General features: G+C 46.6%; 1 protein-coding gene across 7 annotated transcripts in view; it reads left to right on the top strand.

Annotated features, from left to right (window-relative positions):
* Positions 1-24984, top strand: part of LOC147114602 (receptor-type tyrosine-protein phosphatase mu) — a 1110132-nt gene that overhangs the window by 968727 nt on the left and 116421 nt on the right. For all 7 annotated transcript variants that reach the window (XM_085992394.1, XM_085992393.1, XM_085992392.1 and 4 more), the window contains one exon: positions 24173-24260. In XM_085992394.1, coding sequence (XP_085848520.1) covers positions 24173-24260 — 88 coding nt within the window. The remainder of the gene's footprint in view (positions 1-24172; positions 24261-24984) is intronic.

Genomic DNA, 24984 nt, shown 5'->3' with positions numbered 1-24984 from the left:
CAGAAGGAGGCCATTCAGTCCATCATACCTGTGCCGGCTCTTTGAAAGAGCTATCCAATTAATCCCACTGCCCTGCTCTTTCCCAATAGCCCTGCAAGCAAAAACCCAGATTCCAGTAGTCCAGTATTTCTGGCTGGCTGATATTGGAATTTGAAACCTTTATTTGATAGTCTCTCTCTTGTGTCAGCTGTGTCTCAGTTGGTAGCACACTCGCCTCTGAGTCTGAAGGGTGTAGATTCAAGTCCCACTCCAGGGACTTGAGCACAAAAGTAGAGGCTGACACTCCAGTGCAGTGCTGAAGGAGTGCTGCACTGTCGGAGGTGCCGTCTTTCGGGTGAGTCATTAAACCGAGGCCCCGTCTGCTCTCAGGTGGACATAAAAGATCCCATGGCACTATTTAAAAGAAGAGCAAGGGAGTTCTCCCCGGTGTCCTGGCCAATATTTATTCCTCAATCAACATAACAAAAACAGATTACCTGGTCATTATCACATTGCTGTTTGTGGGAACTCACTGCGCAAATTGGCTGCCGCGTTTCCCACATTACAACAGTGACTCCACTTCAAAAGTAAAGCGTCCTGAAGTCATGAAAGGTGCTACATAAATGCAAGACTTTCTTTTTCCCCTTGTTTTTAAGGTGATGTTTCTTTCTGGCCCTGCAGGCCGTCAGTACTCTGCCCAATTGCCCGGAAGGGGTGTAATAGCAGGCTACTTAATGTGTCAGCATCCAAATTAAGGTAAATCCTTGCGCACACCTGCTATGCATAATGGCCACAGGGCAGAAATTAGGATTCATAGCTCTTAGTGAGCTTTTCCTTCTCCCTCGCCCTGAGACACGGAAGCAAATTCTAGTGCCCCTAGCACTCCCCTGGCTGAGAGCTGCTAACTCAGTACAAAGAATGGAATCTTCTTTTCATTTTTCAAACTATACCATCGCACAAAAATATATTCTTGTCATTCTGCTGTGGGAAGGGCTAAGTGTATATGGTATATCAGCAAAAGATCAAGGCACACTCTGCATAGAATCATAGAAATTTATCGCACAGCAGGAGGCCATTCGGCCCATCGTGTCTGTGCTGGCTGAAAAAGAGCTATCCCAGCCTAACCCCACTTTCCAGCTCTTGGTCCGCAGCCCTGTAGGTTACGGCACTTCAAGTGCATATCCAAGTACTTTTTAAATGTGATGAGGGTCTCTGCCTCTTCCACCCTGTGAGTTTCAGACCCCCCACCATCCTCTGTGTGAAAGAAGTTCTTCTCAACTCCCCTCTAATCCTTCTACCAATTACTTTAAATGTTTTGTGCTCTGGAGTGGGACCTGAACCCACAACCTTCTGACTCGGAGGCAAGGGTGCTACCAACTGAGCCACAGCTGACACGTATTCTTAATACTTGCCTGTAGTATGAGAGGTCAGTGTCTTATCATAGTCCAATCTGTTCTGTTAGGTCTGGAGGAAATCTGGTTTCATTTTTGTAGCAGACATCATGGCAAGGACACAAGAATGGAGAGACGACAGCCCCAAAACTAATAATCAGAGCAGCGTAATATAAATCTCATGGGTTATTTAACCTTTTTTTCTGTTGGATTCCATTGCACCCTGTTCAACTGTCTATTCTGGCAAAATAAAGACCAATCGTGATTGTGCATTTCCAATGCTGGATATTTTGAAGGAGGATCAATAAGATACGAAGGTAAATTTCACTAGACCAGGCTTGCATGAATCGGAGAATCAGGTGCAGTGATCAACGATCGTATGTTAAACGAGAGTTCATTTTTAAAATTCTCTCTGTATTTTCTCTGCAAAAACTCACAAGTTTACTCATTGTGCATTCTTGGTGCCCTGATGCATGACAACTAACACAACCGAGCATGCCATTCAAAAAACTGCAATAATGGTGCTGACTCGCCCATCACTCCTGTTAATGTGCAGGTCTATGCTATAAGTAGCGCTCAGTCTGGTGATCCAGCTGTAGAATGGGCAAATTTTAGCACTGATGGGAGGAGTCAGGTGTGGAAAGTCTTTTTGCCGATGAGGTTGGCAAGTGAGGGAACGGAGAATTGTCCTCTGGATTGGAAGGGCAACCCACAACAGAACTATTCATGGCTTTTCGAGAAGATGAGCACCCCCCACCCCCACACCCCCACCTCAATAATGCCCCTTTGTGCTGTCCTCAGTCCTCACTCAAGCTCCCATCACAGGATCGTAGATTCATAGAAACGGACCGCATTATCCATCGGGATACGCAGCAATGTGCTGGCATCATATTTTCTGGGGCCCACACTTTGTTCAAACGCAAACTGCTGATGGCAATCTTTGTGACTCTGCTTTTTCTTTTAACCTTGTGATAGATAACCTGACAAAGTTAATTTGCTGTGATTGTTTAAACCCTTCATGAACACAGACCTATATTTAGGTTTGAAGCAAGGTACACTACATTATAGTATTAACCTACATGGGCTGCACAATCTTTTATTTCTCACGAAAACAAAATAATTTCAAACCTAAACTAAATGAGAAATCAGTGAGAATTTTACGGTCATTGTCCAGTGTTACCTTGGCTCAGTTGGTATAGCACCCCCACCCCCCTCCCCTACACCATTAGATTTAAGCCCCATCCTAAAACATGACCTTATAATCTAGGCTGGCACTTCAGTGCAGTATTGAGGGAGTGCTGCACTGTCAGAGGTGCCGTCTTTTGAATGAAATGTTAAAACTGAGTCTGCTTGTTCAGGTGAATGTTAAAGATCCCCGGGCACTATATGAGAAAGAGCAAGGAGCTCGCTCAGCTTCCTGGCCAACATTCATCCCTCAACCCACACTACCAAAAAAAAAAGATAAATTGGTTATTCATCTGATTTACTGTTTGTGAGATCTTACAAAAAATAATTAATTGGATGTGAAGCAGTTTGAGACATGTTGAGGATGTGACAAGAACTATAGAAATGGAAGTTCTTTTTTTTTACCACCAAATCATTGTGCCATTCTTGAAGCATCTCTTTGTCCAGAACTGCCCAGTGAAAGGGTTAAAATATAAAAATGTAATTCTGCATGTTCTGCACCAGTGCCTTCTCTCCACCAGCAGCAAGTTGTGTGTCAGTCTGTCTGGTTATAAGACGTGTGTCGCTTGAACCCTTTCCTTCAAAATCCTAATCCCATTCCCCTGCTTCATGGTTGCCCTAATCTTTTCATTCACTCTTTTCAACCTTGATGATATCTTTGAACTACGGCCATTGGCCTTTTACCAAGGCTGGCAACAGAAGTACCAGCAGAAGCTTTGCTCCGTGCTTGAGAAAGGTTAGTTGTAAATCCACAAACCCGATAGCGTCTGTTTTATATTATTCCTTGGGAAAGCTCTTTTGTGATTCTAGAAAACAAATAGCAGCAGTCTCTGATTCATGTCGAGGTGACTCATTGCACTTAACAGCTAACGCAAAGAGGAGATGGTGGAAATCATAACGGTAAATTTGACTGGTTTAATGGGGACTTTAAAAATTAATGGGACACCAACAGATCACAAATGTCCTTGGCATTAATCCAGATAAAGATTCAACCGAAGGACCAAAATTTCACTCTAAATCGAAGCAATTTTTTTTTTCTTTTGGATGCACTCTATAGATATCAAAACAGTTTAGAGCAAAAACAGGTCGCAGTTAAAACTTAGGAAAGATATTTACATCCTGTGAGTTAGCAATATTACTAAAACAGTGTGTGATGTGAAATCAAAATCCGAGAAAGAACTAAATGGCTGATTAAAGACAGGGCAGCCCAGTTAAGATCAAGTTTGGAAGGCTTCTCTGATGCATAAATCATGCAAAGTTACAACCACTCAGTCCATTAAGTCTGCACCAGTCTTTATCTCCACAAGCCATCTACAGCAGTTTAATCTCATTCTTATGCTCATTCTCCCTACTGTTTAATATTATTCCTTTAATTTATGAAGTGAGTTTTTGGAGCCAGTCACACGATTAAAGTCTGCGGTTCCATCCTTGGCCTGTGCCCTTGGAACTATATTTCAGCATGAAGCAGTGCATGCTGGAGAGGAGATAATAGAGGAAAATATAGACTGATACACTGATATGATACAGAGCACCACAAAAACCTGGCAATAAATGTAACACAATAATTCATTCTACAACCCACATAACCCACTCAAGTACTAGCTTGACTCAGTTAGTGTCATCCTAGCCTGAATCAAACGATTGTGTGCCTTGCCCCCTCCAGGACTTAAATACATGATTTAAGATGACAATTCAGTACAGCACTGAGGGTCCGTTGCAATGTTGGGGGGGTGCTGTGTCGCAGATGAGATGTTAAATCCTGTCTGCCTGCTCCAGTGGTTCAGGTGAACGTTAAAGATCTCATGGCATTATTTGAAGAAGAGCAGTGAGCTCTCTGTGTCCTGGACAACATTAACCCCTCAACCGACACCAGCAGAAACAGATGAACTGTTCATTCATCCCGTTGCACAATGGCTGCACACGAAAGCAATCATTGGACTTAAAAATAATTTAGTGTATGTGAAGAGTTTTGGGCCATATCAGAGAGACATGATGAGGTCTTACATAATGTTCTTTCTTTTCATGTCATTTAATCGACATTCAGAATCATTCTCTGCGTCGCTTTGTATGCAAGGGGCATGTTTTTTATTTCTGAAAACATATGTTATATTTGAAACGAAAAAAACAAGAGATTTGATAGAAGCAATCCTGCTGAAACACTCAGTTTTGAGTAATAACCTGGGATTTGAAATGCACATTGGTATCTAGTAAGCATTTCAATGAAGCATGTTTTGCTACTATTTCAATCTGAATCTCTCACAGACAGTAATTAACTCTGAAATTTGGCAGCTTTATTCTTGTAAACATCTGACTTCACAGAAAGGAATGAAAACAGAAACAGTCATTGCTTCAGTGGCTTTATGTTTTTATTCTGTGAATGTTGCTGATAAACTCCGAAGCGTGATAATTAACTGCCGTGGGGGGAGGGGGAGCTTTAAGTACATTTAATTATTACTCAACAGTCCACAGCGCACGGCGCAGCCTAGAATGCACGTAACTGCGAACCCATGGAGTAAGTAGAGCTTCCAGGAATGACGAGGTGTTAGAGATTCAGAATGATCTTGCTATATGGCTCTTCTGAGTACACTTGTAAATTTAGGACCCTTGGGTTCAATCCCCAGTCGATGCTGAGTTAGGTAGCGCAGCGCAAGTAGTTGTGTGGCAGCTGGAGTTGGCTTCAGATACCCTGGGTTAAAGAGGGAAAGAAATTCAGCCATGATTTTACTTCAGAATGTTACCCAGTAACCTCTGTTGGGCGAGCACAGGATCGGGTTGCATTGATTCCACAATTGCATAGAATCATAGAAAGTTACAGCACAGAGGGAGGCCATTCAGCCCATCGTATCCTGTAATCTCTGTAGCCTCCTTCAACCCCCCCCCCCGAGATATCAGCGCTCCTCTAATTCTGCCCTCTTGAGCACCCCTGATTATAATCACTCAATCTTTGGTGGCCGTGCCTTCTGTTGCCGAGGCCCTAAGCTCTGGAATTCCCTGCCTAAACCTCTCCACCTCGCTACCTCTCTTTTCCTCCTTTAAGACGCTCCTTAAAACCTACCTCTCTGACCAAGCTTTTGGTCACCTGCCCTAATTTATTCTTGCGTGGATCGGTGTCTAATTTTTTGTCTTAAAATACTCCTGTGCAGCGCCTTGGGACATTTTACTACGTTAAAGGCGCTAAATAAATACAAGTTGTTGTTGTTGTGTCCGCAGCAGCCGAAAAAAAGCTATCCCGCCTAATCCCACTTTCCAGCTCTTGGTCCGTAGCCCTGTAGGTTACGGCACTTCAAGTGCATACCCAAGTACCTTTTAAATGCAATGAGGGTTTCTGCCTCTACTACCCTTTCAGGCAGTGAGTTCCAGAACCCCCACCACCCTCTAGGTGAAAAAAAATTCTTCTTAACTCCCCTCTAATCCTTCTACCAATTACTTTAAATCTATGCCCCCTGGTTATTGACCTCTCTACTAAGGGAAATAGGTCCTTCCTATCCACTCTATCTAGGCCTCTCATAATTTTATACACCTCAATTAAGTCTCGCCTCAGCCTCCTCTGTTCCAAAGAAAACAGCCCCAGCCTATCCAATCTTTCCTCATAGCTAAAATTCTCCAGTCCTGCCAACATCCTCATAAATCTGAAATAACAACAGAATGTGCTGCAAACACTGCAAGCAGGCCAGGCAGCATCGAGGAGAGAGAAACAGTGTCAACGTTTCGGGTCGAACCCTTCATTTGCTATTGATCCTCGTAAATCTCCTCTGTACCCTCTCTAGTGCGATCACATCCTTCCTGTAATGTGGTGACCAGAACTGTACGCAGCACTTTAGCTGAGGCCTAACTAGTGTTTTATACAGTTCAAGCATAACCCCCCTGCTCTTATATTCTATTATATTATCTCTTATATTCTCAGCTAATAAAGAAAAGTGTGAGGAAAAGTATCCCGTATGCATTGCCTGCTGACAGTTGTTACTCAGGCTACACTATGAGGTACTGGAGAGTGTTAGATTCCTGTGGAACTGCATCTCATCATGAGTCAGGAAATTAGAAAAAAAATCTTTACAAAATTATTCCCTATCTACATGCGGCCCCTCGGCAACTTCATCCAAAGACAAGGGCCCAGAAATTCCATTCACAGGTCTCCCGTGGGCGGAAGGCTGCGATCTGGAAAAATCTGCGTCAAGACCGGAGGGCTCCCGGGAGGCGCAGAGTTCCATTGCTGGGCCTCTCCAAACTGCCGGTGCGCAGGGCCCACGTATCCCAGAGGCGCAGGCGGTTCGCAGCGTCCCTGGGATCACGTGGGCCATGGGGAGCCAATCAGAGAAGGGAATCTCCATTCATAGATTTGACAGGAAGACCTGTCAAATATATGAATGGAAATCACCCCCAAAAACATAGTAAAACTTCAAATAAATTTTTAAAAAATCACATTTTTAAAATGACTATAAATTACATAAATTCATTATTTTAAACAAAAATTTAAATTTTTGAAAAAAAGAATTCAAGTTTTTAACAGGGCTAAAAATAAATTTAACTTTTTTCAACTCTTATCTAGTCCAGGCGCAATAATTGTAAGTGTTTTCTGCGGGCAGAGGGTCTTCAAAAAGCGGAACTCTCCGCCCGCAGAGGCCCTGCTCCAGGGCAGGCGAAGGATCTGTCAAGAGCTTTCTTGACAGATCAGAAATGCCGGTTTCCAGCGCATGCCTAAAACCGGCATTTCTGATGTCCCTACGGGTGAGTACATAGCGCATACCCACCCGTGGGGATCAGAATATCCAGCCCATGATGTCAGCTTTTACAAGTACGCTGACAACACCCAACTCTACCTCACCACCGCCCCTCTCCATCCCTCAACTGCCTCTATGTTGCCCGACATCCAAAAGAAAGAAAAAGATAGACTTGCATTTATATGGCACTTTTCATGACCCCAGGACGTCCTAAAGCACTTTGCAGCCTATGGAGTACTTTTTGCAGTGCAGTCACTGTTGTAATGTAGAAACGCAGCAGCCAATTTTCACACGGCAAGCTCCCACAAACAGCAATGTGATAATGACCAGATAATCTGTATTTTAGTGATGTTGATTGTGAGATAACTCCCCTGCTCCTCTTCGAAATAGTGCCATGGGATCTTTTACATCCAGCTCAGAGAGCAGGCCTTGGTTTAACATCTCACCCGAAAAACGGCACCACTGACAGGGCAGCACTCCCTCAGCACTGCACTGGAGTATCAGCCTAGATTTTTGTGCTCAAGTATGTAGAATGGGACTTGAACCCACAACCTTCTGACTTAGAGACATAGAAACATAGAAGATAGGAGCAGGAGTAGGCGATTTGGCCCCCAAGCCTGTTCTGCCATTTAATGAGATCATGGCTGATCATCCAAATTCAGTACCCTGTCCCTGCTTTCTCCCCATATCCCTTGATCCCTTTAGCCTTAAGAAATATATCTAACTCCTTCTTGAATATATTTAATGAATTGGCCTCAACGGCCTTGTGTGGTAGAGAATTCCACAGGTCACCACTCTCTGGGTGAAGAAATTCCTCCTCATCTCTGTCCTAAATGGCCTACCCCTTATCCTTAGACTGTGACACCTGGTTCTGGACTCCATGGCCATCGGGAACATCCTTCCTGCATCTAGTCTGTCTAGTCCTGTTAGAATTTTATAAGTTTCAATGAGATCCCCTCTCATTCTTCTAAACTCTAGACAAAAGTGCTACCAACTGAGCCACAGCTAACAAAGTCCTGGATGAGATGACATTTCCTCCAATTAAACATTGGGAAGACTGAAGCCATTTTCTTCAGTCCCCGTCACAAACTCTGTTCTTTAACCACCGCTTCCATTCCCCTTCCTGTCCTCATTCTCAGGCTGAACCAGACTGTTCACAACCTCAGCGTCCTGTTTGACTCTGAGCTGAGCTTGCAACCTTATATCTTCTCCATCATAATGACCACCTACTTCCACCTCCGTAACATTGACTGTCACCACCCCTGTCTCAGCCCATCTGCTGCTGTAATCCACATCCATGCTTTTATTACATCCAGGATCAACTAATCCAATGCTGTCCTGGCTGGCCACACTCATAAACTTGAGCTTATACAAAACTCTGCTGCCCATATCCTAGCACACACCAAGTCCAGTTCACCCATCACCCCTATGCTCACTGACCTACATTGGCTCCCAGTCCACCAACGCCTCAATTTTCTCATCCTCGCGTTCAAAACACTGCATGGCCTCGCCCCTCCCTATCTCTGTAACCTCCTCCAGCACTTCAACCCTCTGAGATCTCAAGTTCTACCCTGGATTTCCAGGGCTTTTAGTTCAGTTAGAAGTCTTACACGTAGAGCTTTGTCAAAAGCTTTCTTACAGTGCAAATGAATTGTATAACGGAGAGTTCCACTACCTGCATTATTTGGAATGCTATCAAAACGATGAGGAAGCTAAAGTGGTGGATGTCAATAGAAACATAGAAACATAGAAGATAGGAGCAGGAGTAGGCCATTCGGCCCCCCGAGCCTGCTCCGCCATTCAGTGAGATCATGGCTGATCATCCAAATTCAGTACCCTGTCCCTGCCTTCTCCCCATATCCCTTGATCCCTTTAGCCTTAAGAAATATATCCAACTCCTTCTTGAATATATTTAATGAATTGGCCTCCACCGCCCTCTGTGGCAGAGAATTCCACAGGTTCACCACTCTCTGGGTGAAGAAATTCCTCCTCATCTCTGTCCTAAATGGTTTACCCCTTATCCTTAGACTGTGACCCCTGGTTCTGGACTCCCCGACCATCGGGAACATCCTTCCAGCATCTAGTCTGTCTAGTCCTGTTAGAATTTTATAAGTTTCAATGAGATCCCCTCTCATTCTTCTAAACTCCAACGAGTACAAGCCCAATCGAACCAATTTCTCCTCATACGTCATTCCTGCCATCCCAGGTATCAGCCTGGTGAATCTTCGCTGCACTCCTTCCATGGCAAGAACATCCTTCCTCAGATAAGGCGACCAAAACTGCACACAATACTGAAGATGTGGTCTCACCAAGGCCCTGTACAACTGCAGCAAGACATCCTTGTTCCTGTACTCAAACCCTCTCGCTACGAAGGCCAACATACCATTTGCCTTCTTAACCGCCTGCTGCACCTGCATGCTTACTTTCAGCGACTGATGCACAAGGACGCCCAGGTCTCGTTGCACTTCCCCTTCTCCCAATCTATTGCCATTCAGATAATAATCTGCCTTTCTGTTTTTGACACCAAAGTGGATAACCTCGCATTTATCCACATTATATTGCATCTGCCATGCTTCTGCCCAATCACCCAACCTGTCCAAATCATACTGGAGTTTCTCGGCATCCTCCTCACAGCACTCACGCCCACCCAGCTTTGTGTCATCTGCAAACTTGGAGATATTACATCTAGTTCCCTCGTCCAGATCATTAATATATATTGTGAATAGCTGGGGTCCAAGGACCGATCCCTGCGGTACCCCACTAGTCACTGCCTGCCACTCGGAAAAAGACCCATTTATTCCAACCCTTTGCTTTCTGTCTGCCAACCAGTTCTCTATCCAAGGCAATACCTTGCCCCCAATCCTATGTGCCTTAACTTTACACGCTAATCGCTTATGCGGGACCTTATCGAAAGCCTTTTGAAAATCCAAATACACCACATCCACTGGTTCTCCCTCATCTATTTTACCAGCTACATCCTCAAAAAATTCCAGTAGACTAGTCAAGCACGATTTACCTTTTGTAAATCCATGTTGACTTTGTCCGATCCGGTCACTTTTTTCCAAGTGCTCTGCTATTACATCCTTTAAAAATGGACTCTAGCATTTTCCCCACTACCGATGTCAGGTCTGTAATTCCCCGTTTTCTCTCTACCACCCTTTTTGAACAGTGGGGTAACATTAGCTACCTGCCAATCCATGGGTACTGTTGCAGAGTCTATCGAATTTTGGAAGATTTTCAATGTTGAAGTTTTCCATTTGGGGATATGGTGTTAGCATCAAGAACCCCCAGATCAGATATAACATGCAGAGAAAAGTTTGTAATTGGATCCCAGCCTCAGAGGAGCGCTTTGCAACTGCACCACTGTGAATTCCCAACAGTCGCCATCCTTCAGCCATGATCTCATTGAATGGCGGAGCAGGCTCGAAGGGCCGAATGGCCTACTCCTGCTCCTATCTTCTATGTTTCTATGTTTCTTGCCTTCTCTACCTGGGACTGCCAGATTGTGCCAACTATATGTTGTCGATTTCCAGCTTAGTAGAAGGGAGAAAAAAGACTAAGGGAGAGTGCTACAAATTTCAGCTCCTGCAAAAAACATGTCACGAGTCTTGCTTTCAACATAGGGAGGAGGAAGACTGCAGCTTTGCAGAGTTATGGTTTAGGAGGAACGGGAGAAGGAGGTTCAGAGAAAGATGTTGATAGAGAAAGGCAATCTACAGAGAAGTAGGTGAAGTGGTGGGGGTGGAGGGGATCGTATATAAAATCCTAAATGAAAAGTAAACCAGGAATATTATTTATAAGTAAGTCAGGCTGGTTGGATCAGACAGCATATATTTAAATGAGTGTGTGTTTTAGATCTTCCACTTGACAGAAAGACTATTGCAATTTATTTGTATCTGAAAAGCTCTGGTTTTATGAGTCTGTTAGTCTTCGTGTCATAACTCACTGTGAAGTGTCTGCTTTATACTGCGGGACACAGTGGGCGAGGGGGCAGGGAATCCAATTCTAATCTTACAAATAGTGCAAAAAGGATGGTGCGGTTCAGAGAGAGTTAATAACCTCTTCAGAAACAAATGTTGGTGCTTTTTGCTGCAGTTTCAGCTGGTAAAATATATTCCCATGGGTCACTGCATGGAGACTCTGAGTTATTTCTGAAAAGATATAAGATATTCAAGAAGCTCCAATTCAGACCTTGACAGTCAAATATTGAGGGACCGAAGATAAAAGCCGAGTCTGATATAATCGGTTCTGATTGGTTTAGTATTAAGTCAACGTAATTAGAAATAATTATCAGCATTGGCTACACAGGCTCTGTGGGGGTGGAAATAAATATTCAATTTGCGAAAAGCACAGTTGTAAGCTTTGGTGCAGCCTGAGGGCTTTTCTCTTCATCATGCAGTTTATTGAAAGGCCATCATATGGAGCCATCACAACACCTTTTGCTATGAATAAAGTGGAAACTTTGATCACGCTCAACCAAAGGCAAGTTCTGCAACTCCATCTACGGACCAAAGCAATAAGCATTCCATTTTTAATTCCTCTTTTTTTTTTGCCATACCTGTAAAACGGGCTTTTATTTTTTGCGTTGCGAAATATCTTGTGGGTCGAGTTTCCGCTGGTAAGATCAGCGCCATCCGGGCGGTATTGGGCAAACCAGCGCAAAAGATCAGGAAAATTTTAAACGTAATTGAGTTATGCGCATAACCACTCACGCTCGTGTTTTCCGCCATCTTTGACGCTGGGTCAACGGTCCGTTCGCCTGGATCAGGCCCTGCCCACAAAACAGGCCATGCTCCCCAGGTCAAAATGGCGAGATTCTGCCGATTGTGCTGGTTCAGGAAGGCTCTTCATATTGCGCTCGTTCTCTTAGGCGGACAGGCACTAGAAGGCACACTTAATTTTAAAAGTTTTGCCGTATCAAAAAATATTTAATTTACTACAAAACTGACACTAATGAAACAGAGATATCTGCGCTCCTCTAATTCTGCCCTCTTGAGCATCCCTGATTATAATCGCTCCACCATTGGTGACCGTGCCTTCTGTTGCCTTGGCCCTAAGCTCTGGAATTCCTCTCCACCTCTCTATCTCTTTTTCCTCCTTTAAGACGCTGCTTAAAACCTACCTCTTTGACCAAGCTTTTGGTCACCTGCCCTAAATTTCTCCTTATGTGGCTTGGTGTCAAATTTTTTGTCTGATAATCCTCCTGTGAAGCACCTTGGGACGTTTTATTACATTAAAGGCACTCGATAAATACAAGTTGTTGTTATTAAATGGTATCGTTTTTTAAAGTAATTTTCAGTGATTCTAAATCCGGTTACTGACAGCTGGAGGACTGGACACCCTTATTAAAAAATGCTTATTTTTGGTGATAAACCCATTTCCAGCTGTATTAATAAATCTGCACCAGGTTACATAGAAACATAGCAACACAGAAGATAGGAGCAGGAGTAGGCCATTCGGCCCCTCGAGCCTGCTCCGCCATTCAATGCAAACATGGCTGATCATCCAAATTCAGTACCCGGTCCCTGCTTTCTCCCCATATCCCTTGATCCCCTTAGCCTTAAAAATTATATCTAACTCCTTCTTGAATATAATTAATGAATTGGCCTCAACTGCCTTCTGTGGTAGAGAATTCCACAGGTTCACCACTCTCTGGGTGAAGAAATTCCTCCTCATCTCTGTCCTAAATGGCTTACCCCTTATCTTTAGACTGTGACCCCTGGTTCTGGACTCCGCCGCCATCGGGAACATCCTTCCTGCATCTAGTCTGTCTAGTCCTGTTAGAATTTTATGTTTCAATGAGATCCCCTCTCATTCTTCTAAACTCTAGCGAATATAAGCCTAATCGACCCAATCTCTCTTCATACATCATTCCTGCCATCCCAGGTATCAGTCTGCTGAATCTTCGCTGCACTCCCTCCATGGCAAGAACATCCTTCCTCAGATAAGGCGACCAAAACTGCACACAATACTCAAGGTGCGGTCTCACCAAGGCCCTGTACAACTGCAGCAAGACATTCTTGCTCCTGTACTCAACCTCTCGCTGTGAAAGCCAGACCTTGACAGTCAAATTTGCCTTCATAACCGTCTGCTGTACCTGCATGCTTACCTTCAGCGACTGGCGCACAAGGACACCCAGGTCTCGTTGCACTTCCCCTTTTCCCAATCTATTGCTGTTCAGATAATAATCTGCCTTCCTGTTTTTGCCACCAAAGTGGATAACCTCGCATTTATCCACATTATACTGCATCTGCCATGCATCTGCCCAATCGCCCAACCTGTCCAAATCGTACTGGAGTTTCTCTGCATCCTCCTCACAGCACACACGCCCACCCAGCTTTGTGTCGTCTGCAAACTTGGAGATATTACATCTAGTTCCCTCGTCTAGATCATTAATATATATTGTGAATAACTGGGGTCCTAGCACCAATCCCTGCGGTACCCCACTAGTCACTGCCTGCCACTCGGAAAAAGACCCGTTTATTCCAACTCTTTGCTTCCTGTCTGCCAACCAGTTCTCTATCCAAGTCAGTACCTTACCCCCAATCCCATGTGCTTTAACTTTGCACGCTCTTATGCGGGACCTTATCGAAAGCCTTGTGAAAGTCCAAATAAACCACATTCACTGGTTCTCCCTTATCTATTCTACCAGTTATATCCTCAAAAAATTCCAGTAGATTAGTCAAGCATGATTTACCTTTTGTAAATCCATGTTGACTTTGTCCGATCCTGTCACTGTATTCCAAGTGCTCTGCTATTACATCTTTTATAATGGACTCTAGCATTTTCCCCACTACTGATGTCAGGCTTACCGGTCTATAATTGCCTGTTTTTTCTCTACCACCTTTTTTAAATAGTGGGGTTGCATTAGTTACCCTCCAATCCATGGGAACTGTTCCAGAGTCTACCATGCTTAAATACATCAAGGAATACTTTTTAATGGAAAGAGAAATGATTCCATTCTATTACGCTGCCCAATTGCGCTGGTTCTTGGAAGATTTTACGTTTGTGATTCTGCAAATGAATTTTAGTGGAACCGTGAAGCCTAACCTAACCAACGCAATTTCAAGCGCCTTTTTGGGCGCCGTGTCCCGATTGCACCCATAGCGAAAACTCTACCCAAAGTTCGTAAGAATCACTTAGAAATGTATAAAAAATCCAAATGATGTCAAAAGGCTGATACTGAAGATAGGCATTGTAGCATCTCAAGTAACAGCCGCTGCCTCTGTAACACAAACTCCTTCTCTTCTGCCACTCCGCTGTCTTGGATTTATCTTACCGTTTTCTCTTTTGTGCTCTTTCCTAACCACGCATCCCGCATTGTGTGAGTTGAACAGGAAGTTCAGGGAATGAACATGGACAGGGTGAGATTGGATAGAACTCATCACCTAGATATAGACCATGGCAAGTTGGGCTGTTGGCCAAACTCATCTTCAAGATCATACTGATTCTTCACATGGTGATGTGTACTATGAGGAAATCAACTGCTGCCTGTAGCACTAAATGGAAAGCGCTGTGGAAAGTCATGCAAGATGTGCAGTTGTAATTTTGACCTGCGAAGCATAATTTTTTTTAATTGTTTTTGAATGATTTTTCACCAATTTTCTTCTTTTGCCTCCTTCCCTGAAGACTTTGACTCCAGGTACCCTCCAATACCTTTCCCAAGAGACCATTATTCATGTATAAGCTTTCACAGTGAGTGTCAGCATGATGTTTGACCACAGCGGGCATTATTATTGGGTCTGATCCTCATCTGACCTCCACAGAGGTATTTTCACCAATGGCCCCTTTGACAGTGATCAGGACTGGGAGCACCTGTCTGATTTTTCCTTCCCTACTTCAGGCACGCCGGAGCTAACTGCAATTACTGAGAGGGGGCTGCATTGTCAGAGGTGCTGTCTTTCAAATGAGATGTTAAACCCAACATTAAACCTGCCCACTCAGGTGGGCGTCAAACATTCCATGGCCAATATTTATCCCTCAACCAACATCTTTAAAAAAACAGATTATTGGGTCATTATCACGTTGCATGTTTGTGGGAGCTTGCTGTGCGCAAACTGGCTGCCGCGTTTCAACAGTGTGATGCGCTATCAATTACTCGTAAAAGACGGAGAGTTAGGAGAGTAACTAAAGGCTTTTATTAGCAAAGAACAGAGCATGCCTCTCGTGGCTGACTGGGTTCCAAGAAGGCAGGGGGCTGCAGGTCAATCACCTTTATACCTGGGCCTGTGGGTGGAGCCAGCCGAGACATGTTGAGGCATGCATAGGTACAACAGTGTGCAGCAACAACAACAACAACAGTGAATAACAATAACAGTGGTTTACCACATTCACCCCTTGTTTAAAATTGAGTCCGGCAGGGTGAAGTGTACTAAAGGTTCGTGTAAGTAAGTCTATCAGGTGGCCTTGTATGCCGTCCTGATCGTCGTGGTGGCGGCGGTGATGGTGCAGCATCCAACGTTGAATCTGGCGTCTCATTGAGTGGTTGGGTGGTCAATGACGGGTCCTGGGGCTGCGGCATGCCGTCTAGCGGGGTTGGGTTGTGGGTAGTGGTGGATGGCAATGGTAGTGTTTCAGGGGCACCCAAAGGTGCGAGATCTCGTGTGGGGGCTGTGTCCTCCCGCCCGTCCGGGTACGCTACGTAAGCGTACTGGGGGTAGGCGTGGGTAGTGGTGGGTGGCGAGGGAGGTGTTTCGGGAGCACCCGAAGGTGCGAGGTCTCGTATGGAGACTGTGTCCTCCCGCCCGTCCGGGTACACCACGTAAGCATACTGAGGGTTGGCATGGAGGAGGCTCACCCTCTCGACCAGGGGGTCCGTCTTATGGGACCTCACGTGCTTCCGCAGTAGGACGGGTCCTGGAGAAGTCAGCCATGTCGGTAACGAGATCCCCGATGTGGACTTCCTGGGGAAGGAGAACATTCTCTCGTGAGGGGTAGCATTGGTGGCTGTACAGAGCAGTGACCGAATGGAATGGAGCGCCGCAGGGAGGACTTCCTGCCAGCGAGAGGTCGGAAGGCCCTTAGATTTCAAGTTTAAAAGGACTGCCTTCCAGACCGTCGCATTCTCCCTTTCCACCTGGCCATTCCCCCAGGGGTTGTAGCTGGTGGTCCTGCTTGTAGCGATACCTCTCGAGAGCAGGTACTGCCAGAGTTCGTCGCTCATAAAGGATGAGCCCCTGTCGCTATGAATATAGCTAGGGAAACCGAACAAGGCGAAGAGGTCATTCAGACATTTAATGACCGTGGTACTGGTCATGTCTGAGCAAGGGATGGCAAACGGGAAACGGGAGTACTCATCAATTATGTTGAGGAAGTACACATTGCGGTCGGAGGAGGGGAGGGGCCCTTTAAAATCGACGCTCAGCCGTTCAAAGGGGCGCGTGGCTTTGATCAGGCTTGCTCTGTCTGGCCTATAAAAATGCGGTTTGCACTCGGCACAGATTTGGCAGTTCCTGGTCATGGTCCTGACCTCCTCGATGGAGTAGGGCAGGTTACGGGATTTGATGAAGTGAAAAAACCTGGTGACCCCCGGGTGGCAGAGGTCATTGTGGAGGGTCTTCAGTCTATCGAACTGCGCGTTGGCGCATGTACCACGTGATAGGGCATCTGGGGGCTCATTGAGTTTCCCGGGCCGGTACAAGATATCGTAATTGTAGGTGGAGAGTTCGATTCTCCACCTCAAGATCTTGTCGTTCTTGATTTTGCCCCTCTGCTTATTATTAAACATAAAAGCTACTGAACGCTGGTCAGTGAGCAGGGTAAATCGTTTTCCGGCCAGGTAATGCCTCCAATGTCGCACAGCTTCCACAATGGCCTGGGCCTCCTTTTCGACAGAGGAGTGTCGGATCTCGTGGCCCTGGAGGGTCCTTGAGAAAAAGGCCACGGGTCTCCCCGCCTGGTTAAGGGTTGCAGCTAGAGCAAAGTCGGATGTGTCGCTCTCCACTTGGAAAGGGATGGACTCATCCACTGCGTGCATTGTGGCCTTCGCAATATCTCCTTTTATGAGAGTGAAGGCTGCACAGGCCTCTGCTGTCAGGGGGAAGGAGGTGGACTTGATGAGGGGTCTGGCTTTGTCTGCATAGTTGGGCACCCACTGAGCATAGTACGAGAAAAACCCTAGGCATCTCTTCAGTGCTTTTTGGCAGTGGGGGAGGGGGAGCTCCATAAGGGGGCGCATCCTGTCGGGGTCGGGGCCGATGACTCCGTTCTCCACTACACAGCCAAGAATGGCAAGGCGCTTGGTACGAAACATACATTTGTCCTTGTTGTATGTTAGGTTCAGCCGCTGGGCCGTACAGAGGAATTTCTCTAGATTAACATCATGGTCCTGCTGGTCGCGGCCGCAGATGGTGACGTTGTCTAGATAGGGGAAAGTGGCCTGGAGCGCGTTCTGGTCAACCATCCGGTCAATCTCCCGTTGGAAGACTGAAACCCCGTTGGTGACGCCGAAGGGAACTCTGAGGAAGTGGTAGAGACGACCGTCAGCTTCAAAAGCTGTGTACTGGCGGTCCTCAGCCCTGATGGGGAGCTGGTGGTATGCCGACTTCAGATCAATCGTCGAGAACACCCGGTATTGTGCTATCTGATTGACCATGTCAGATATGCGGGGGAGTGGGTATGCATCTAGCTGGGTGTAGCGATTGATCGTCTGGCTGTAGTCAATAACTAGGCGCTGTTTTTCGCCAGTCTTCACTACCACCACTTGTGCTCGCCATGGGCTGGTGCTACTTTCAATAATCCCTTCCTTCAGGAGTCTTGCTACCTCGGATTTAATGAAGCTCCTATCCCCGGCACTGTAACGCCTGCTTTTGGTAGCGATGGGCTTACAGTCGCGGGTGAGGTTAGCGAACAAGGAGGGGGGGGGACTTTAAGGGTGGAGAGGCTGCAAATGGTGCGCGGTGGGCGATTTAAAAGCTGCTGGCTGCAGACTGTGAGTGGGGGGAGGGGTCCGTCGTACACTAATGTGACACTCTTAAGGTGGCACTGAAAATCCAACCCCAGTAGAACGGCAGCGTAAAGATGGGGCAGGACCAGGAGTTTAAAATTTTTGTATTCTGTGCCCCTTACTGAAAGGGTCACTACACAGTAGCCACCGACGTCCGCTGACTGGGCTTTGGAAGCCAAAGAGATCCGATGTCATGTCGGCAGGACCGGGAGAGAGTAACTGCGCACCGTGTCGGGGTGGATAAAGCTCTCCGTGCTCCCGCTGTCAAAAAGGCAGGTAGTGGCGCGGCCATTTACCGTAATGTCCATCATGGACCTGGACAGTTGATGAGGGAGAGATTGGTCCAGCGTCACGGAGGCCAGCGTATGGTCGAGCGAGTCGATGTGGTCGTCAGATGAGGCGGTGGTTGAGTCCGTGTCCCCCGTGGTTGAAGTTGGAGACGTCCGAGATGGCGGACAAAATGGCGGCGCCCATGGTCCCGATCCCCACGCGGCTGGGGGAGCCCAAGATGGCGGACAAGATGGCTGCCCCCACGGTTCGCACGCGGTGCTGCTGGCGTTAGCGGTTTTACCTTTGCAGGCGCTGACATAGTGTCCTTTCTTCCCGCAGCCGGAGCAGGTAGCGTTTCTCGCCGGGCAGCGTGCTCTGGGGTGTTTTGCCTGGCCACAAAAATAACATTTCTGTGCCTTGGACATCGCAGCAGCAGTTGAAGGTGGCGGTCCCATGACCCAAGGTTGTGGCGTCCACGTTGCGGAGCGGTTAGGGGAGAAGGCGTCCATATTCCTGTGGGCCACGTCGAGCGAGAGCGCGAGGGACACTGCCTTTCTCAGGTCCATTTCTCCCTTTTCCAACAGTCTCTGCCGGGAGTAGTCGGACCTTAGACCCGCAACGAAAGCATCTCGGATCAGTCCCTCCGTGTGTGCTGCGGCTGGTACTTCTTTGCAATCGCAGTCTCGGCCGAGTATCCGTAGTGCCCGTAGGAAGGCCTCCACCGATTCCCCGGGCTGCTGTCTGCGGGATCTTAAGAGGTGCTTGGCATAGACCGTATTTACCGGGCGTGCGTATTGCCCTTTTAGCAGATCGATAGCCGCCGCGTAGGTCGTCGCGCCCTGGATTATAGTATAAACTTGGTGGCTCACCTTTGAGGCCAGGATTTCCAACTTGTTTTCGTCCAGGGTCACAGTTGAGGCTTGCAGGTAGGCCTCGAAGCAACGCAGCCAATGCGCGAATTTGGTAGCCGAACCCGCTTCTTGGGGGTCTAGGTCCAGGCATGTTGGTCTGAGGGCTCGCAGCAGCTCCTGTTGCTCAGCGTTTGGTGCAGCAGCCTGCTGTTCAGCGTTTGGTGCAGCAGCCTGCTGTTCAGCGTTTGTCGACATTTTGTTTTTGCTAATAAAATTGATGCGCTATCAATTACTCGTAAAAGACGGAGAGTTAGGAGAGTAACTAAAGGCTTTTATTAGCAAGGAACAGAGCATGCCTCTTGTGGTTGACTGGGTTCCAAGAAGGCAGGGGGCTGCAGGTCAATCACCTTTATACCTGGGCCTGTGGGTGGAGCCAGCCGAGACATGTTGAGGCATGCATAGGTACAACAGTGTGCAGCAACAACAACAACAACAGTGAATAACAATAACAGTGGTTTACCACACAGTGACTACACTTCAAAAGTAATTCATTGGCGGTAAAGCACTTCGGGACTTTCTGAGATCTTTCCTTTTTTTAAAAATGCATACATTAAATGCACCAAATGCAAAGCAGGTTGGTCAGTTATAGCCTCAAAGGGAAAGGCTGGTTAATGGTTCCAATGAACAGTCAAATCGGAAATATTATCCGACCTTTCTCTTGAAGATACAATAGTGGTAATTTTCAACTTCGGCCCCTGGGTGTGATAACCAGGCAGTGAGATCGCCCACCCATTGTACATCCCACTTTATATTTGCGGGTTCTATAAAGGGCACGCGATCGTCCCTCCAGGTTACCGCAGGGGATGGACGAGGTCGAAAGTACCCCCAATATTTACAAAAAGTATACGGGTTCCTGTGCTTTACAAATAGAGTACAAAAGCAAGGAAGTTACAATGAACCTTTATAAAACACTGGTCCGGCCACAACTGGAGTATTGTGTCCAATTCTGGCCTTTAGATGTGAAGGCTTTAGAGAGAGTGCAGAAAAGATTTTCAAGAATGGTTCCAGGGATGAGGGGCTTCAGTTACGTGGATAGACTGGAGAAGCTGGGGTTGTTCTCCTTAGAGCAGAGAAGATTGAGAGGAGATTTGATTGAAGTGTTCAAAATCATGAGTCTAGACAGAGTAGATAGAGAGAAACTGTTCCCATTGGTGGATGGGTTGAGAACCAGAGGAATTAGATTTAAGGTGATTGGTAGAAGAACCAAAGGCGAAATGAGGAAAATCTTTTAGACGCAGCGAGTGGTTAGGATCTGGAATGCACTGCCTGAAAGGGTGGTGGAGGCAGACTCAATCGTGGCTTTCAAAAGGGAATTGGATAAGTACCGGAGGGGAAAAAATTGCAGGGCAACGGGGAAAGGGCGGGGGGGTTTGGGACCAGCTGAAGTGCTCTTGCAGAGAGCCGGCACGGGCTCGACGGGCCGAATGGCCTCCTACTGTGCTGTAACCATTCTATGATTCTCTGAACATATTGGCCTAGAAATTCAGTTGGGCGCCGTTTGGGGCGCCAAGCTCGCCTGGGCGCCAGAATTACCGCTGCGAGCGGAGCCACTAGCGCCATCCCGATATTCAGTTTCAGTGCCCCAAACGGAAGCGGGCCGCTACTCGAGGCTCCCCGCGTCCCGCTTGGGGCGCTGAAACTGATTATCGCAGCGCAACGTGCTGCAGCGCCACACGCTGCGGCACGGCACGCTGCGGTACTGCAGGCCTTCCCCCCACTGTTAAGGGGGAGGTGCCTGCAACAGCGCGAGCCCCGCTCGCGAGTGCCGGCAAATGAGCCCGGCACCAAGGAGAAGTGCCGGGCTCTCGGGAAACAGCCGGCAATGCCGCGGGGGGGGGGGGGGGGTTTAGGAGGCCGGGGACGGAGGTGCTGGCAGGCGGCCGCCGAAAAAGCGGCCGCCCCGCACCTCCACCTTAATTTGCGCCACTACCGCCACAGGTAGGCCCTGTGAACCGGTCGCGATTTGCGACCGGCGTTAAAGAGGCGGGCGCGACCAAATATGGTGATCGGGGCGGGAGCGGGGCGCTGCGCACACCAATGACGTCATCGGTGGCGGCGCAGCGCTACAGGCTAACGCCGCCATTAGTGCCCCACTAAATATCGCGGGAGGTGTGGCCAGTGGCGCTAAAGCCACTGAGTGCCCTCTTTGGGCGCTAACTGGTGGCGCAGCCCACCGAATTTCTAGGCCATTCTGTTTTACTGCAGATTTCCAGCTTTTGTACATTTTACCTTTTATCATAATCAACTGCACTGTGTGATGGCCACTCCTGCCTTAATGTAATTTCTTTTTATGTCGTGCATCAAGCAAAAGAGAAACTGACAACAAAAGACGTTGAAATAGCACGCTTCATGCGGAAATACCACACATTCCAGAGGAGAAATAAAACTATTTCATGCTTGAATAGCTTGTCAGCTCATGAAAGGTTCCCTCAGGACCAAACACATTGCTACAGACCTCAGTCACAAATGTTTGACTCCGATGATGCATGTTATAGATTGAATTTAAGATGTTGTTTGCATTGGTTTTGGTGACTGTAAAGCGAGCACTTCAACCAATTGTTTTCAGACTGCAATTCAGTAAGCTTTCAAAGTGGTACTCTGAATTCATTCTGCTCAGATTACGAGATGCTCGGTGGGTAAATGGCACTGCCTACTGGGGTACTGAGCTCTTCAGGTTAGGAATATCCCCATGGTTTGATCCTTGTCTTTGCTGAGTTAGCTTGGGTGGCAAGGCTGCTACAATCGAGCCGGAGAATCAAGTAAAAGTCATGCTAGATACAACGGGGGTAATTTTAACATTGGCCCATGGTTTAAAGTGGGCGATATCGAATTAGCCGCTCATTATACAGCACACGGGGTACGGAAGCACATTGGTTCGGCCTCAACTGGAGTATTGTGTCCAATTCTGGGCACCGCACTTTAGGAAGGATGTGAAGGCCTTAGAGAGGGTGCAGAAAAGATTTACGAGAATGATTCCAGGACTGAGAGACTTCAGTTATGTGGATAGACTGGAGAAGCTGGAGTTGTTCTCCTTAGAGCAGAGAAGGCTGAGAGGAGATTTGATAGAGGTGTTCAAAATCATGATGGGTCTAGACAGAGTAGATAGAGAGAAACTGTTCCCATTGGCGGATGGGTCGAGAACCAGAGGACACAGATTTAAGGTGATTGGCAGAAGGACCGAAGGCGACATGAGGGAAAACTTTTTTACGCATCGAGTGGTTAGGATCTGGAATGCACTGCCTGAAAGAGTGGTGGAAGCAGACTAAATTGTAGCTTTCAAAAGGGAATTGGACAAGTACCTGAAGGAAACAAATTTGCAGGGCTACGGGGAAAGGGCGGGGGAGTGGGACTAGCTGAAGAGCTCTTGCAGAGAGCCAGCATGGATTCAATGGGCCGAATTGCCTCCTTCTGTACTGTAACCATTCTATGATTCTGTGTTCCTGGACTAGTAATCCAGAGGCCTGGCCTAATGGTCTGGAGACTTAAGTTCAAATCCCACCATGGCAGCTGGGGAATTTAAATTCAGTTAATTAAATAAATCTGGAATTTAAAAAAAAGCTAGTATCAGTAATGGTGGCCATGAAACTATCGGATTGTCGTAAAAACCCATCTGGTTCACTAATGTCCTTCAGGGAAGGAAATCTACCGTCCTTACCCGATCTGGCCTATATTTGACGCCAGATCCACAGAAATGTGATTGACTCTTAACTGCCCTCTGAAATGGCCTAGCAAGCTGCTCAGTTGTAACAAACCACTACAACAAAGTCACCACACGGACTGCAGCAGTTCAAGAAGATGAATGCCGGCCTTGCCAGGGACGGCCCACATCCCATGAATGAATAAATAAAAAAACACCCAATTTTCCTTTCCATTGGCGGCGATTTCAATATTGCCCATTTTACACTATCACCCACAAAGTTAAAATTACCCCCACACAGTTGTCCGAATCTGTACTAGTGGCAGGGAACATCACTCACTGGCTGCCTGTATAAGAAATCACAGGCATACTGCCCATGATGTTCCTTCCATTAAAATGGCTGGGCAGAAAATCATGAGCAACAAGGGCAGTCTCCTCACCAGCAGCACAGAGTTGTAAAATCGGCCCCATTAGATTCAAAGAACCATAATGGAACAGAAGTTTTGATAGAGGTGTTTAAAATCATGAAGGGTTTAGATAAAGTAACTAAAGAGAAACTGTTTCCAATGCTGAAGGGTCGATAACCAGAGAGCACAGATTTAAGGTGATTGGCAAAAGGAAAAACTTTTTTACGCCACAAGTGGTTGTGATTTGGAATGCACTGCCTGACGGTGGGGGACACAGATTCAATAGTAGCCTTCAAAAGGGAATTGGATAAATACTTGAAGGAGAAAAAAATTGCAGGGATATGGGGAAAGAGCAGGGGGAGTGGGACTAACTGGATTGCTCTTCACAAGAGTGGGCGCAGACTCAATGGGCCGAATGGCCTCCTTCTGTGCTGTACTATTCTATGATTCTATCAGTTAAATTGCCATCATAGTGAAAACGGAAGTCACTAAGGAGGGTGATTCCAGCAGAGAGGAGGGAGTTAACAGATTCGCTCTTGCTTGACAAGAAGTTGACTTTGTTTTTGTAATTCCTTTGTATGCACAATGCTGTCCATGCACTATTGGACTATTGGAGCACGGTACTATTGTTGTGGCCTGTTTACTTCTCTCCCCAGTGCCTCTTATAATCACACGTCCTTTGCGAATACTGTCACTAATTATAACATTCAGTTCATTTGTCTGTTCCAGAGTTTTTATGAAGGACAGTCTGCTCCATGGGATTCTGCCAAGAAAGATGAAAACAGGATGAAGAATAGATATGGGAATATCATTGCTTGTGAGTACTGTTCCTCTTGGAAGGTGATCCCAACTCTAATTAAAGGCTGCATTATTTTATACGTGGCTGTGGCATTGCTGACTGATCTTAGTCTGAGTTTCTCATCACTTAGTGCTTTTGTAAGCTTTTTGATATTTCTTCTCTTCGTTGCATTGGTACTTTCTATAGATCCCTGGGGGATATTTACAGCCCACTATCTGTTATCTTCGGTAGATTGTGATGTGCCTCAATAATTCCGAGACTCGAAGTTAGCAGAACAAAAACAAGGCTTTTATTAACTTAGAACGTAACACGTAAAAGAGAGTGATGTCTTCCTTCTGGGGACTGAGGCCAGACTGAGCCAGCCTACAAACGGGGCCAGGTATGGGCGGAGCCCTACACACAGCACATTCCAGTATACAATACAGCACATTCCAGTACACAATACAATGAGGTCTGGGGGAAGGGAAATGACACTGAAACCGATCTGTCACAGGCAGTGATGATGATGAATATTTCATCACAGATTGCTTGCTCCATTTGCCTCTGGCCCTACATTCATTGCCACCCAGCTGTGAGATGCCTACTGAGCTGGGACCCAGAGCAGCAGCTCCTTCTTTACAGAAAAAGAAAGCGGGGGTGGGGGGGGGGGGGATGTTATTACGAAGCAGTGTTGTCCTAGCTTCAATACAGCAAGTAGAAGGGCCCTATTAAAAGAGAACAATTAATGGTTCTATAATTATTT

Source organism: Somniosus microcephalus, chromosome 7 (genome assembly GCF_052327205.1).
Source record: "Somniosus microcephalus isolate GS21.2 chromosome 7, FLI_Smic_1.0, whole genome shotgun sequence".
Classification (NCBI taxonomy): Eukaryota; Metazoa; Chordata; class Chondrichthyes; order Squaliformes; family Somniosidae; genus Somniosus; species Somniosus microcephalus.
This window is presented reverse-complemented; position numbering and strand designations above follow the sequence as displayed.